This window comes from Alexandromys fortis, unplaced genomic scaffold (assembly GCF_014885135.2).
Source record: "Alexandromys fortis isolate MF-2015 unplaced genomic scaffold, M_Fortis_MF-2015_v1.1 scaffold_282, whole genome shotgun sequence".
NCBI classification, from domain to species: Eukaryota; Metazoa; Chordata; class Mammalia; order Rodentia; family Cricetidae; genus Alexandromys; species Alexandromys fortis.
Genome location: NW_026068199.1, coordinates 801,562 through 818,539, shown reverse-complemented (window position 1 = coordinate 818,539; position 16,978 = coordinate 801,562). Strand labels below are relative to the sequence as shown.

At 47.1% G+C, this 16,978-nt stretch overlaps 1 protein-coding gene across 1 annotated transcript in view; it reads left to right on the top strand.

Annotated features, from left to right (window-relative positions):
* The first annotated feature begins 3,145 nt into the window (after positions 1-3,145).
* Cacng8 (calcium voltage-gated channel auxiliary subunit gamma 8) overlaps positions 3,146-16,978 on the top strand; it is a 21,627-nt gene continuing 7,794 nt past the window's right edge. The window contains exon 1 of the mRNA XM_050129865.1: positions 3,146-3,338. Coding sequence (XP_049985822.1) covers positions 3,161-3,338 — 178 coding nt within the window. The 5' untranslated portion in view covers positions 3,146-3,160. The remainder of the gene's footprint in view (positions 3,339-16,978) is intronic.

Sequence of the window (16,978 nt, the reverse complement as noted above, 5' to 3'; positions counted from 1 at the left end):
GAGGTGAGAGATCTTTTTATTAATCGGAGGTGGGTGGGTGTAGATTTAAGGTTCCATGAATCCCCCTAATTCTGGGAGGAAAAACACCTAGTCTCTCAAACGAAGGACTGTGACCCCCCTCTTTTATCCAGAATCTTTATAATTGGGGGTTCCCCTATTCCTTTCTCCGCTGCAGATAGACTCAATGAAGAGTCCCCAAAGCCAAACAGATTGTCTCTCAAATTGACAAAAATGAAAAGCTCTTAAAATCTTTATGGATGGAGAAAGTCCCTCCTAGTCCCCTTTCCCCTTATCCTGGTTGTAGGGCCCACGAGGTTTGGGAATAAGGTACATGTTGGGGTTAGAGCTCATGTCTGTGGAAGCAGCAATTTGTTAAGACAGTGGAGGAGGCTGCTGTGTAAGGGGCACAGGCATGTCCAGAGGCAGGAAGAGGGAAACTCCGTCTGGGTTAGGGACCAACCTGGAAAAAACGGGAAAGCTGGGAATGGGCCCAGGAAGGGGCCGTGTGTGATGTTGTGTGTGTGTGTGTGTGTGTGTGTGTGTGTGTAGGCAGGAACACACGTGTGGGGACTAGGCCCGTTGCCATGGAGACACCCCCCATAGACAACCTTTCTCTACAGCCCCTCCTGGGAGCAGACCCAGTCCAGGGCCAGCTGGTGGGGGTGGTGGAGCTAGAGAGGAAACTGGGAGGCCAAGGTCACCCTGTACTGGGACCTGGGGTTTCTAGTTGGTGCCTCTCATCCTCGGAGCTTCCAGACTCCTTCTTCACTGGGATTTGGGAAAGAAGTCAGGGGAAGAGGTTGAAACAGGTGAGGGCAACACAGCCAGGAAGAGGCACAGCGGTGGGGATCTCATATAAGGGAGAAATGAATGGACAGGGAGCAAACTGTCTGGAACTGGGAGTTGTAGTTTCGTAGCTTGCTTTCTTTTTTGTGTGTGTTTCTGTTTTGGAGATGATGGGGGCTCAGTTTCTGCACAGGTGAGACTGTAATGAGGAAAGACTGGGAATGTTCCGGAGAAGTCCGCGGGACCTGAGGAGGGGATTTTCCTTGGTGAGACAGATGCTGAGAGCTGTGGTGTGTGGAAGAAATAGGCAAAAGGGAAGAGGATTCTCTATGATGTTAAAACAAAAGTTGGGGATGGCAAGTTGTAATCTGTTAGAGTGTGGGGTTCAGAGTCACCTGGGAAGATCTAGAATTGGGGGATCCCTTGCAGGGTAGACTACTGTAGCGAGATGTCTCTGCTGAAGGCAAGAGCCAAGGCTTGCTGGGCAGAACAGGGAAAGGCGATTATATTTTGGGACAGTTTAGATATTAGAACATTTCTGAATGGGAGGGAATTGGGGTCTGGAGAAAGCAAAGGCTGTGAGTAGGAAACCTTGTGAAGCTCACAGAGCAAATTTTTCTTAATGGAGGAGAAAGCAACGGGAAAGATGAGTTTGTGTGAGTTGTAGGGAGAACGGAGACAAGGTTCCAAACACTGGAAAGCAAGACAGAGGTGGAGTTTTCTTTGAGTCCAAAACATAGCAGGCCTCTGGGGTTGGAAGGGAGATGGATGAATAACCCACAAGGGACAGGAGGGGCTGTGAGAGTCTGAGTGGTAGGATTGGGGTATAGTCTTCCAAGCCTAGGGGATCTGGAAATTCCCCAGGGAGCTTTTGAAAAGCCCTAGGTGCTTGACCACATTTCAGACCCCTTACCTTGAGATTTCTCGGGTAGGAGTCCAGTATCAGAATTTTTATTTAATCTTCTGGTACTTCGAAGATGTATCCAAGGTGGTAAGGCCAGTCCTAAGACGCAAGGGCCTATAGAGAGGAAACCGAGGAAGCCTCAGGGCCACTGAGCAGATACTGTACATCTGTGAATAGTGAGGGTCACTTGCGAAGGCTTGTTTTAAGCTAAGGAGAGACTGAGGGTTTCATTTTTTCTGAGTAAATTATAGGAGACATGCAAGGTGTCATTGAGTGACAAAAACAGGGAGGGAGGCATTCTGTCAAGGAGGGGAAAAAACCAAACCAAACCATGGAATTTTTCTTTAGATGGGGGTCTCAAGTAGCCCAGGCTGGCCTCCAACTTGCAGTGTAGCCAAGGACATCCTTGAGCTGATCCTCCTGCCTCTACCTACTGAGTGCTGGGATTACAGGCATATGCCACCCTGTCCCGTTGATGTTGTGTTTGCAATCAAACCCAGGGCTTTATACAGGTTAGGCCAACACCTACTGGGTACATCTGCACCTGAGAGTGTGGCTTCTAAATTGGAGAGAAGCCAGAGGCAAAATTGGAGAAGTATGAACAGGTTTTTCCTCAGCAATGTCCTAGAGCCTGTGTGTGTGCATGCGTGTGTGTGTGTGTGTGTGTGTGTGTTTATGTATGTTACTGTATGTGGGAAGGCTGGTAATGGGGGTCAGGGGAATTAAGCAATGAGACAGGCAAGGACCTCCTTAGGAGGAGCTAACAGTGGAGTTTGAATCAAGGGTTGAATTTGTAAGAGGGCATTGGGGATCACAGGAGAGGAATCAAGGGGGCTGGGTCATGACCTCTGAGTATATGGGCTGATAAAGTACAATCTTTCGGTAAAAATTAGCAGGAAAGGTCGGGTGTTGGTAGCACATGCCTTTAATCCTAGTGCCCAGGGTGGCAGAGGCAGGCAGGCAGATCTCTGTGAGTTCAAGGCCAACCTGGTCTACAGAGTAAGTGTTAGGACAGGGCCCAAAGCTACACAGAGAAACCCTGTCTAAAAAATCAGAAAAGAAAAAAAAAAAGACACACAAAAAAAAGAAAGAAAGTTAGAAAAAGACATTAGCAATTAACAGGAGAGCAGTTTTGAGCAAAAAGAGACCATCTCAACAGAACTAACTCTCTCTCTTGTGTCCACCAGCTGGAGACCATGGCTTCACTCTGACCTCCGCCTCCGCAGCCACCTGCTTGCTGCCTCCATCCCCTCTGGCCCCTCGAGGCCCCCGCTTCTGCCTGTGTTGTGACCCCCCCCAGCCGCCGGCACGGCCCCACCTCCGCTGCCCCGGTGGTGGCCCACGGCCCCCCGGCTGCCTGTGGTCAAACTGGAGTCATTGAAACGTTGGAATGAAGAGAGGGGTTTGTGGTGCGAAAAGGGCGTTCAGGTATTGCTGACCACTGTAGGCGCGTTTGCGGCCTTTGGACTCATGACCATCGCCATCAGCACTGACTACTGGCTCTACACACGAGCTCTCATCTGCAACACCACCAACCTCACCGCAGGTGATGATGGACCACCCCACCGTGGGGGCAGCGGCTCCTCAGAGAAGAAGGACCCTGGGGGCCTTACACACTCAGGCCTCTGGCGGATATGCTGCCTGGAAGGTAGGGTGCAGGAAGGCCCTGGCTGGCCACCTCCACTGAAGCCTGTGCCTCCAGCAAATTGACGGCTAATGTGTTCTGAGTCTCCATCTCAAGGTCTCCAGGGGTGTGCTTCCCTGCTGGAGCCTCTGTGATTCCACGCATTTCTCTGCCCTACCTCCCAACCCTTCTTCTGTGCTTCTTTTATTTTATTTGATGATGTGGATGGATGCGTTGCCTGTAGGTTCGACTATTACCACGGGCATGATCTGTAACCTTTGGGGTCGAAAAGAGGGTGCTGGGTCCTCGGGAACTGGAGTTACAGATGGTTGTGAGCCGTGTGGAATTACTGTACACGCATTTCTGTGTGTCCGTGTTTTAAATACTTGCATGTGTTCAAGTACCCATGCAAGCTTGAACAGAGCCTCTGATCCCCTGGAGTTAGTTATTAAAACCTTGTAAGCTATGCAATATGGGTGCTGGGAACTGGACTCTGGTCGTTTGGGAGAGCAGGGAATACTCTTCACTGCTGAACCATTTCTTTGGCCTCCTTAATTTTTTTTTATTCTGTCTGTCTGTCTGTCTGTCTGTCTGTCTATGTATCTATCTATGTATATCTATGTATCTATCTATGTATCTATCTATCTGTCTATCCATCCATCCATCTATCTATGTAGCCATCTATGTATCTAGCTAGCTATTTATCCATCTATCTATGTATCTATCTAGTGAGTACTAGTTCCAGTGTGAATGTGGAAGGCAAAGGCAACTTGAAGAAGTTGATAATCTCCTCCCACTGTGTGGGTCCAGGCTGTTCCACTCAGCAGCAAGCAGCTTTACACACAGGCCATCTCACCTGCCCCTGCCAATTCTCGTCCCTTCCTCACATCTTTCCTTTCCTGTTGGTTTCCAGAATTGAAACAAAGCTATGCCTTCTGACCTCCTCTGGTCTCTCTTGCTCTCTCTCCCTGCTGGAGGCCATCTTCTCTTCATCTGCAGCGCTTAGCACCTTTCCCCATCAGAACTTCTCCCAAGCTCACATCCTGGTCTTTCTAGTTCTTATTCGGACAGTTCCGCTCCATCTCCACAGCCTCATGCCTTCCTAGCGGACTCCTGGGATGCTTCCTCTTCTCTGACCCCTTGTTTCTGCACTCTCCCTCCAAGTATTTTCTGTTTTTGGGTGTTGCTTTCAGGCTCAAACCTATCTCCTTCCGGACCCTTCTTGTCTAGGACACCTGCTATCTTTCTCTTCGCTCCTTCTCTATCCCATCCTCCATGTTAGTAATTCTTTCATGCAAATTTCCTGTGTATCTATCATGCATATAGAGGCTGTGAAGCAAGACTCGGGGTGCTTTACCATGTGACCCCTGTCCTCCACCTTTCTGAGCCTTCTCACCCTCATCTGTGGCACTGAGGATGGACCAGCAACCCCGAAGTTCCTCCTTTCCCACCAAGAGCTGAAGTTTTTACACTTTTACTTTTTGTCTGTCTTATTTTTTCTATTGCCCCTGACTCCTCTGGTCTTGTCAAATCACTCGCCTCAAGTGAAGAATGGGTGGGCTTTGAAGATGAGTCCGTGGAATGTTTCATACCGGAAACCAAAGTCAGTCACCAGCATTTCAAAGCAGGGAGAATGCTCCCTAAAGATCTGACCTCTGGCTTCCAGCAAGCTATCACAGAAGATCTGGTGTTCAGAACGGACCCCTACGGGCCCCATTTGAGTAGCAGACACTTTCTTTAGATCTGGTTATGGAGTCAATCAGATGTCATAGTCACCTCTGCTCGCTGTCATCCCATGTCCCTCCTCTTCTCTGGTACCCCCACCCTACGGGACATGTCACTAATGTCCACTCTTCGGCCTCACCAGGGCTGAAGTACAGAGCCGTATATGGGAGTTTGCACTGGAACCCTCCTTGAAATATATTTCATTCATTCATTCATTCATTCATTCACTCATTTATCTGTGTGTTCATCCATCCATCTTTTTAAGTTGACTTTAAACTGTGTAGCAGATTCTGTACCTTTTAATTTTGTATGTGTGTCAGTATGGTTTGAATGTGTGTTTTGGTGTGTAGGTAGCGGTCAGAGGAGAGCTTGTGGGGGTCATTTCTCTCCTTCCACCATGTAGTCCATGGAATTGAATGTAGGTTGTTCATCAGCCATCTCCATGTTCCCCAGGTTCTCCTTGTTGAATCAAGAGCAATAAGGGATAGAAACGACATACAAATCTCTGACTTTAAATATCTTCTGATCTGAAAGGAGAAAGACTAATGGGAATCATAGAGAGGAAGCAGAAATGGAGAGAGGGGCCATATCAGGGTTATGCATGTGAGTTAGTTGAGAAGGATGGGAGGCGTTTGTTTCATACAGCAGTTGACATTGGTTGGTGGCCTGAGAAAGTGAGGTATGGATGTATGGGCTGTGGAAATCGGGGCTGCAAAGCCTCTGAGGTGACCATGAATCTGTGTTGGCCGCCAGCGGGAAGCCAGTGTGACTGGCAGACAGGGAGGGAGCAATGCTTGGCCAGAGAGATAATAAGCTCTTGACGTCACAGGCTCATATGTATCCCACAGAAGATCCGGCGTTTGCCCAGAGATGGGAGCCATTGGAGTCTCTGGAGTAGAGAAGCCACGGGAGTTGGCTTAAGTTCTAGCAGCATGGCTCTTGCTGCTATGTTGAGAAATGGCTCAGGGGAGGGTGGAAAGGGAGAATGTGGGAGCCGTGATTTGAATTCATAGTATATTCCAAAGTTCCCCGTGGGAAGGCATTGCTGATGGAGCAACTGTGGGATCTGAGATGGAGAGACGGGTGAGGGGTGTCTTGGAGGCGGGGCTTCTGAACCTCCGCCCCGGTGACATTTTGGGACTGAGGATTCTGTGTGGCGGGGGCTGAGCTGAGCACCGTAGGATGTTGATCTGCTTCTCTATTCCCTGTCTAGTCCCGCCCACCCCCAACAGTTGTGACAACCAAAATTGTAAATTGTCTCCATACATTATCTACCTTCCCATGGGGGATTAAAAAAAAAAAATCACCTCAGGTGAGAAATCCCACGTGATGAGGAAGTTTTGGTCAGAGCCACTTGACAATGGGGGATCTGTTCATGAGAAGGAAGAGCAGGGCATTTTGTTTAAATTCCTTTATTTTCTCTTATTTCTTTCATTATTAAGGAGGGATAGCACTGGCTCAGTTGTGAACGTGTCAGCTTTAGAATGCTTGCTAAGAAATAGTGCCAGTGATGGGAGAGGCGGCATTCTCTGAAGGGCTTACAGCATGCAGAGGGGTAATTATTTCTGGCTTTGTGGAACACACGGTCAGTGTTGCCACTTCTAGTGGAAACATCCATTCCACCCCCGAGCGTGGCCGCCATCTAGCTGAGTATCCTTGGTGGACGTCGGCATTTGAATTTCGTGTCCTCTGCTTTGCTCTTCCTTTCACCCCCTTCTTCCCTCTTTCTCTCCCTTCCTTCTTTTCTCCTTCTCCTTCCTCCACCTCTGTCTCTTCTTTCTGTGTGTTTTGGTTTGGGTTTTTGAGATAGGGTCTCACGTAGCCTAGGCTGACTTCTAACTTGCTATGTAGCCAAGGTTGGACTTTGTTTTTAAACAGGAAGTCTGTACAGTCTCTTTTAATTGTATCTGTTTTGTATTATACTTATTTATTATTGTGGAGGGGTGCACGCACATGTCTGTCATGGTCACATTGGTTGAGGTCAGCAGATAACTCACAGCAGCTAGTTGTCGCTTCTCTTCCTACCCCGTGCGAGTTCCAGGGTGGAGCTCAGGCCATCAGATTTGACAGCAAGCACCTTTACCCAGTGAGCCATTCCAGCAGCCCAGACCAGATCCCCTTGTCTCTGTCTCTTAAGTGACTGGGATTATATAGCACAACTCCCCATACCTAGCTTAGAGTTTTTGCTTTTGCAACAAGACTATGAGATGCAGCTCAGGCTAGCCTTCAGTTCACAGCAGTTCTCCTGCCTCAGCAAGCAGCCTCAGTACTGGGATCACAGGTATGAACAGCCGCACCTAGGCTTTTCCCCCTAAGAGATTGAATTCAGGGCCGCATGTATGCTGGGAAGGCATGCGATCCCTTAGCTGTACCCTCGGCTTTCTTTTTATTTTTATACCGTCTCACTGACTTTCCCAGGCTGGCCTTGAACTTGCAATCCTTCTGCCTCAGCCTCCCAAGTAGATGTAATAAAAGGTTTGTGTCAAAAGTTCTGGCTGAGTTTCATGCCATTTCAGATAGGAGGAAATCACTCTCCTTGATACTTTTCAAAGTGAAGAAATTATTCTCAGTTAGGTCTGGTCTGCTCATTGTCCTTTCCTCCTCTTGTTCTGACCTGTTAGAGACATGCTCTGGGAGACTGGAGTCAGCCAGCCTGGCTGGAGAAGTCTATGTGATGAGCATCAGTGCGTGTGTGAACCAGAGTCACCGAAGAGAAAAGGAAGAAACACAACAAATGACTAAGTTCATAAAGTGCTTTCTTTGCAAATACAAGGACCTGAGTTCAATTCCCAGAACTTACGTAAAGAACTAGATAGGGGGGCTGAAGAAATGGCTCAGTGGTTAAGAGCCCTGACTACTCTTTTAGATGACCTGGGTTCAGTTCCCAACACCTGCATAGCAGATCACAACTGTCTGTAACTCCAATTTCTAGGGACCCGACACCCATGAAAAAACACCGAAAGTCAGACATGGCAGCAAAAGCTTTTCTGGGGCTTGCTGGTCAACCTGGCCTCTAGCAAGAGGCTCTTTCTCAAAGGAAGTAGCATACAATAGAATGACATTTAAACAAGCATAAGAAAAAGCAAACCAAAAACATTTGAAGCCAGGCATGGTGGCCCACTCCTACAATCCTAGCATTCTGGAGGCAGGATCTCCAGGGTATGATCCATGCTCCAGATGGGCCTGGGCTACATAGCAAGACCTTGTCTCAAAAGTAAAAAAAAAAAGTAAAAAAAAAAAAAGACAGTCAAAATGTGTTCTAATTTCATTTCTGTTGTTATGATAAATATTCTGCCAAAAATAACTTAAAGGAGAAAGGGTATTTTCCATCTTTTTTTTTAAACTATTTATTTATTTATTTATTTATTTTTTGAGACAAGATTTCTCTGTTTAACTAGCTGTCCTGGAACTAGCTCTGTAGACAGGCTGGCCTCGAACTCACAGAGATCCACCTGCCTCTGCCTCCCAAGTGCCAGAATTACAGGCGTGCGCCACCAGAGCCCTGCTCTTTTTATTTATTCTTTGTGTCTTTCACATCATGCATTTGGATCCCGTTCATCTCCCTATTCCTTCATATCCACCGCCCCTGCAACTCCCTCCACCCAAATAAAATAAAGTTTAAGAGGAAAAAAAGAAAAGAGAAAAGAAAAAAATGGACAAAAGGAAAAATCTTATCATGGGAGCTGTGTGTGACACAGTAACCCTTTAATCCATGTATTTTTACTTGCAAATGTTCATTGTAAAGAGTCATTGGTGGGGTTGGAGGTCTCTAGCTTTTGCTACACTATCTATGCTGGGTCCTCACTGGGACTCCTCTAGGATATCCTGTAGTTGCCATGTGTTGTGGAGATTCTGCAGCTTTGGGTCTGCAGGACTGGCCCCTCCATGTACTCCCACAGATCATGAATGGGGTGGATGTTGGGGTGGACCAACTCATAACCCTGGTTCTTGGCTCGGGTAGTTGCAGGGCTGGCCAGTCTGCCAGCTCTCCCCCATCCTCATCATCAGGGTGAACTCTCCAACATTGCTCCTGGCTAAGTCACCCCTTGCAGTGATGAGCAAGAGGCAGGGCCAGTTCTGCTTCCATGCCCTCAGGGTCTGTTCTCCTACACTTGGACCAGGTTACAGTGGATTGTTGGGGGGCAATCAGGCAGTCACTTCAGATAGCTTGTCACATTGCATCCATAGTCAAGAGCTGAGAGAAATGCATGCATGCATTGGTGCTTGCTTGCATACTAGTTCTCCCCATTTTCTCTCATACAATCCAGGACCCCAAGTCCAGGGAATGGGACCATCCACAGTGAGCACATCTTGCCACCTCAATTAAAGCAAACAAGCCGTTCCTCCACAGATGCTCCCAGAGGCCACCCTGAACTAAACAATCCCTTGTTGTGACTCTCAGATGGCTCTAGGTTGTGTCCTGCTGGCAAATAAAACCAACACTCACAAAGGGTTAATGAATGAGGGAGGTGGAGAAGTGCTTCACAGGAAACAGGAGGAAGGGTCAGATGTTGGGTTAAACCTGATGGGTGTGCTGTAAGCCAAAGGAGGTTAGTGTGTCACGGAGCTAGCTTGTGAAGGCTCACTTGACTGTTACTGTAGCTGCCATTCATGTGGTGCTCAAATAACCCCCCTAAAGAGCTACTGCCCCCGCAAGAGAAAGCATTGGCTCAGAGATGCACAGTGTCTTGCCCAGAGTCACACAGTTAACACACTGTAGCAAGTGGATTAAAACTTGGGTCTGGAACAAAGCAGCGAAACTACCAACTTCCAGCCCACTGGGTATTCAGGTGTGCAGAAGGTGGACCTTCATTGGGTCTGGCACTTGTGGGACTCAGTCTCATCTTCCTTTGTGGTATTTGAAATGGTATAGAATTTTGCCTTGAGACATAAACCATAAAACAAGACACTTTTTTTCCACCACTGAGAGCAGTGTGGCCATGGACTGTCTGTGTATTTTAACTTTCCCAGCTTCATTTCCATTATTGCAAAAGGAGGATCATGATAATGCCCTTTTAAAATTTTTTAATTTATATTTTATGTATAAATGCTCTGCATGTATACCGACACACCAGAAGAGAGTCAGACCCTATTATAAATGGTTGTGAGCCACCACCATGTGGTTGCTGGGAATTGAACTCAGGACCTCTGGAAGAACAGCCAGTGCTCTTAACCTCTGAGCCATCTCTCCAGCCCCCATATATAATATCTTATTCACAAGATTGGGAAAGTCTGCATTAATAAAAGTAAAGCACTTTGTAGGCTAGCAGGTGCTGCATGTACTGGTCTACTTATTATTGTTTTCTTCTTATTAGTATCTCAAGTATCCATAATCTTTCCTCCCTAAGCACTCAGCACTGCCCAACAGAAACATAATATAAATACTATATAGAATTTCTTTTTCTAATAGATACATTAAAACAAACAAGAAGGAACAGATAAGGGCTGGGGTGTGGCTCAGTGCAGAGCACCTGCCTAGATCACCCCCCCCCCCCAGGGCTCCAGGGCAATAGTAAAATATCTGCATAGAATCCACCAAGGGATTGGCTATTGGGCTGGGTAAGGTGGGCCAGTGGCAGAGCTCTTGCCTAGATTTTATTAGCCAGGGGCCTGGTGGTGTAGTTCAGTGGTAAAGTGGCTGCCTAGACTCTTTCAGTTAGAGGTTCGGAGTGGGGCTTGGTGGTAGAGTGCTTGCCTTGAATCTACCAGTAGGGCCCCTTGGTATTTCAGTGTGGTTCTCTTCCCAGCAGTAAAATCCAAAAACAGGTGAACTTAATATTTAAGCAAATGTGACCAAAATATCGCATATGATCAATGTGAATCTTACTCCTCCCCCTCCTTGCTCCTCTCACGTCCTCTTGTTATGAAAGTTTAGTGGATGCCCCCCTCATAGCCTGTGTCTGCTGCTGTATTGGGGTGGTGCTACCCACACTGGACAGTTGTGTTCCAGCCCCTTTCTGAGAACTCTCAGCTAAGCCGGCAGCTCCTCCCTGAGGATTCCACAGTCTGGACCCACGGCCCCATTTATTGCTGCAGACTCTGCAAATGCCTGCGTTCAGCAGTTTGCTGCCTTATTATCTCATTGAGTCTTTGCAATTGTGCCACAGGGAAGGTATTATTATGGCTCCTGTTTGTCAGAGTAGCAAGCTGGAGGCCCGAGAAGGGAAAGTGACTCAGGCTGGGGCACCCACAGTGTGAGGCATGTGAAGGACGCCGTGTGCTGGACCTGGTTTTCACGTGTCCTGTCCACGGCTATCTGCTGCCACCTAACCATCACATCCTTGTCTATTAGGCAGATCCTGGGCTTGGGGAAAGAGTTGTAAAGCTTCGGGGCCATCCCTGTACATAAACAGCTCCTGTCTAGCCCAGGGTTGGAAAGACTACTCAGCGGTTAAAAGCACTTGCTACTCTTTCAGAAGACCAGAGTTCAGGTCCCAGAATCCTTGTCAGTTGGCTCATGACTGACTGTAACTACAGTGCAGAAGGGATCTGATGTCCTCTTCTGGCTTTCAGGGGCACCAGTACTCATGTGCACATGCCTGCCAATCCCCAATTAAAAATAAAATAAATCGCTGGGCGGTGATGTGCATGCCTTTAATTCCAGCACCCGGGAGGCAGAGGCAGGGAGGTCTCCATGAGTTCTATGCTTGTCTGGTCTACAGAGCTAGTTCCAGGACAACCAGTGCTATGTAGAGAAACCCCGTCTCGAAAAACAAAAACAACAATAACAACAAGAATCCAAACAAAGAAAAAGTACAAGTTTCTTAGCCTCCTGGGCTCAGAGCCTAGAAGTTGGTCTGTGTGGTAACCATCACAGGATCTGTGTTTACTTCTCTGAAACCTCACCAGAGCCCTATAGAGCCACAGCCTCGTCTTCATTTCTCAGGAGGAGACTGAGACTCAGGGTGTTCTGTTTCCTAAGAGCTGCTCTGCTGGGACTCTGGGACGGGAGTCCAGAGAAGCTGGCTCAGAGCCCGAGCTCTGTGACCTCCAAAATCTGGCTGTGGCTGAACCCTCTCCTTCTGTGTGCATCTGTGTGGGGCAGGCAGTGTCTTCAGCACTCTGTGCCTCAGTTTCCTGGTTTGTAAAGTAGGGGTCCTGTCACTGTGTACTTTAGAGGGTTGTACTGAGTACTGAGCAAGTTAGCGAACCCTCTGTCAAGTGCTCAGCAGCGGCGGGCACTACTGGTTAGCCGAGAGGGTACTGTTACAGTGTGTTAGATTCTTTAGTCTCCGAGTGTGAGTGTCAGGACAATTGTGGGAGACCTGGGTATCAAATTCAGATCAACAGGCTTGGTGGTAAGTGTCTTTACACCAATCCTGTTCACTCCCTCCTCACCCCCTCACCCGTTTTGAGGCAGAGTCTCAAGTGTCTATTCACTTTGCTTTCCATTTACTGTGATAAAATACTCAACAAGATCAACTTAAGGGGTGCGCATTTGCCTCATTTACGGGCTACAGTCCTTCATCATTGTGGGGGCAGGGAGTTAGGGCAGCAAGAACTCAAAGCAGCCAATCACATGACAGTCAAAGTCAGGAGCAGAGGGCAATGCCCAGTGCCCAGCTCTCTCTCTTCTCTTTAATTGCGTATGTCTGCCTGCCTGCCTATTTATTTACATTTGGGTGGAGGGGAGTTTACAGCAGGGAGCATGTGCGGATGTCAGAGGATAATTTGTGGTCAGAATCGGTTCTCTCCACTCACCACATGGATTCCTGGTATCAAAACCAGGTCATCAGGCTTGACAGAAGGTACCTTTACCTGCCAAGTCATCTCCCTGTCCTACCTTCTCCACTTTATATAGTTCAGAATCTCTTGCTCAGGGAGTGGTCCCATCCACAATTAGATAAGTCTTCCTACGTCAGTTTAATTCAGAAATTCCTCACAAATAAATTTCTTTTTTAAAAGATTTATTTATTTGCCAGGCAGTGGTGGTGCATGCCTTTAATTCCAGCACTTGGGAGGGAGAGGCAGGTGGATTTCTGTGAGTTTGAGGCCAGCCTGGTCTACAAAGCAAGTTCTAGGACAGCCAGAACTAAACAGTGAAACCATGTCTTGAAAAACTAAAACCAAACAAAAAACTCAAAACCAATTTTGGTGTTTTTATTATTATTATTTATTTATAATTTATTTATTATCTGTACAATGTTCTGCCTGAAGACCACAAGAGGGTACCAAATCTGTTATAGATGGTTGTTGGGAATTGAACTAAGGACCTCTGGAAAAACAGCTAGTGCTCTTAACCTCTGAGCCATCTCTCCAATCCTAGACATACTTGGAGGCTAACCTTAGTCTAGACAAACCTTCACAGCTATGCCCAGAGGCTTGCCTTCTAGGCACCCAGTTGATAATTAGTGACATTAAAATATTCCAGGCTGGCCTTGAACTTGGTATGTAGCAGAGGATGGGTTGAACTCTTGATGTTTGTCTGCACTTCTTGAGTGCTGGTGTGTTTAACATACTTGGTTTATACAGTGCTGCACGTGGAACCTAGGGCTTTGTTCTCACTCTGCCAACTGAACTATGTGTGCCTAGCCTTTAGTGCGGTTTAGTGACCAGTCTTATGTGACTCCTACCATTCTGAGGTGGGAACCTGAGACATGGTAAATTCTCTCCATCAGCACACCTATGGCTAGGGAGATGTCTCAATTGTTTAAGTGTTTGTTATACAAGCACTAGGTAGGACCTGGGTTCAGATCCCTGGCACCCATGACCATAGCACTATAATCCCAGCATCAGGGAGGCAGAGATAGGAGGGTCCAGGGGTCTGTTGGCCAGACAGCCTAGCTCAGTTGCTGAATTTCTTGTGCAGGAAGAGGCTCTGCTTCAAAGAATAAGGTGGTGAGTGATAGAGGAAGACACCCAACGTCGACTGCTGACCTTCACACACGTGCATGCACACCACAACACACATACAGAGAGAGGGAGAGAGAGAGAGAGAGAGAGAGAGAGAGAGAGAGAGAGAGAGAGAGAGAGAGAGAGAGAGAGAATATACATTCAGATCAGAAAAATCTTTAGCCTGATCTACACAGTGGGTTCCAGGAAAGCCAGGGCTACAGAGTTGAGACCCTGTCACAGAAACGTTTGCTTATGTATTTGTGTATGTGTATATGTTCTTGGTTTTTTTTTTTTCTTTTTCGATACAGGGTTTCTCTGTGGCTTTGGAGCCTGTTGGTCTCGAACTCACAGAGATCCGCCTGCCTCTGCCTCCCGAGAGCTGGGATTAAAGGCGTGCGCCACCATCACCCAGCTGTCCTGGAACTCACATGTAGATCAGGATGGCCTCAAATTTATAGAGATCCACCTGTCTCTGCCCTCTGAGTACTAGGAAGACATTTGCCACCGTGGTGGTTTTGAAGACAGTCTTGGGTAGCCTAGGTAAGTCAGGAGCTGGCTGAGATGAGCTTAAACTCATGATGCTCCTGCTTATGAGAGACTTATGTGTCATCATCCTGTTTTAGGAGGTTCTGGGGAATCCAAGCCAGGTCCTCTGGTGTGTTGGGCCAACACTCTAGGCACTAAGCTACATCATCAGTATAATTCCTTTTAAAGGGTTCAGTAGTACTCCATCGTATACATTACATTGCTTTGTCATGTGCATTCATCTTAGAAGAGAACTTGGACTCTCCTCACTTTTTAACAAGGTACTAGGTAGCTGAGACTGGCCTTGATGCAATATACAGCCTATGATGACCTTGAACTCCTGATCCTCCTGCATCCATCACATAGGTGCTGGGATTACAAGCCACCATGTTTTTTGTTCCCACTTTTTGGCTACCTTGAATGTTGCTAAGAACATGAGCACATTAATTCTTCACATTGCTGTTTGCAATTCCTTCGGGTTGAAGTCCAGAAGTAGAGTTGCTGCGTCATGTAACATTATGATTTTTAACTTAAAAAATAGGTTTATTTATTTCATTTTATGTACATGGGTGTTTTGTTGGCATGAATGATTGTGTACTACATGCCTGCCTTGTGCTCTCAGCATTCAGAAGAGGGCATCAGATCCACTGGAACTGGAGTTAGAGGCGGTTGTGAACTGCCATGTTGGAGCTGGAAACTGAACTCAGGTCACTGTGCTCTTAACCACTGAGGGTTCTCTCCAGGTCACCTGTCCTTAACTTTTTGAGGACCCTCCACACCATACTGTGTCCCCCAGTGGCTGTATTACCCTTTGTTCCTGACAGTGGTGCACACGATTTTCCCATTTCTCTACATTTTGTAAACACTTGTTATCTGACTTTCTGCCCTCTGTAGTCCCAGTGGATACAAGATGTCATCTTGGGCTGAGCGTGGTACTGCACACTTACCACCTCAGCATTCGGGAGGCTGAGGAGAGAGGTGATGAGTTTAAGGCCAGCCTTGCTGCACAGTGAGACCCTTCTTCATCAGGCCAAGCCAAACCAAAAGAGAAGAAAGTATCTCATTATAGATGTCACTGTGTTCCCCTGAGGATTAGTGACAGTGAATATCTGGGGCTTTTCTTTGTTTGCTTGTTTTCATTTATTGAGACAGAATTTCTCTGCATAAACATCCTGGCTGTCCTGGAACTCTCTCTGTAGACCAGGCTGGCCTTGATCTCACAGAGATCTGTCTGCCTCTGCCGCCTAAGTGCTGGGATTAAAGGTGTGCACCACCACTACCACACACAGCTTTGAATATATATTTTTAAACTTTTGTGTGTCTGTGTATATGCATGTGAGTGCAGTGCAGAGGAGGGCGTCAGATTCCCCTGGAACTGGAGCTATAGGTGGTTGTGAGCTACTAGATGTGGGTGCTGGGTGACAGAACTCAGGTTCTCTGCAAAAATAGGACATGCTCTAACTGCTGAGCTGTCTTTCTGGTCTCTGACATCTTTTAAATTTTTTGAATTACATATATTTATTTATTTAGTCTCTTTCTCTCTGTCTCTCTTTCTGTGTGTGTGTGTGTGTGTGTGTGTGTGTGTGCGCGCGCGCGCTCACACATGCATGTGTGCTCACTTTTGAGAATGTGCACCATAATGAGCTTCTGGAGTTTAAAGGATAACTTTGGAGAGTTGATTCTCCCCTTCCACCATGTGAATATTGGGGATGGAACTCAGATCATCAAGATGGCAACAAGCTCCTTATCCATCAAGCCTACTTGCTGGCTCCCCAACACCATTTTATTTGCATCTTGGCCCATTCACTCATTCTTTCATTACAAGCTTCCCTCCCCCCTTTTCTTCTCTTTTTCTGTGTTGTAGCACAGGCCAATCTCTGACTTGCTATGGGACTAAGAACAACGTTGAACTTCTGGTTCAACTTTCTCTGTTCTGGTGCTAGGAGTACAGGCATGCATCACAGCCTCCATTTTATGCTGTTCTAGGGGTAGAACCTCCAGCTTTGTGTGTATCAGGCAAGCACTCTACCATTTGGGACTATATACCCAGCCCTTATCACAAGTATTTATTAAGCATTTACTATGGGTGAGACAGTGTTTGGGATTCTGGAATTGCATTGATGGACAGGCCGATGCTAGCACTCCAGTGGTGCATGTGTGAACACTTTGGTGTGAGTTCTGTTTCCTTCATCCATCAGTGCTGAATTGCTGAGCCTTTCTCTGCTTTAAGTTCCTCATCTGAGCAATGGGTGCTCTCTATGGTTCCTATTGCTGTGATAAAACATCATGACCAAAAGCAACATGGAGAGGAAAAAGTTAATTTCATCTTACAGTTTACGGACCATCATGAAGGGAAGTCAGGGCAGGAACTCAAGGCAGGAACCTGGAGGCAGGAACTGAAACAGGGATCATGGAAGAGTGGTACTTATTGGCTTGCTCCTCAGATCTTGCTCAGTCTGTTTTCTATTTTCCCTTCCTTCCTTCCTTCCTTCCTTCCTTCCTTCCTTCCTTCCTTCCTTCCTTCCTTCCTTCCTCCTCCTCCTCCTCCTCTTCTTCTTCTTCTTCTTTCTCTCTCTCTC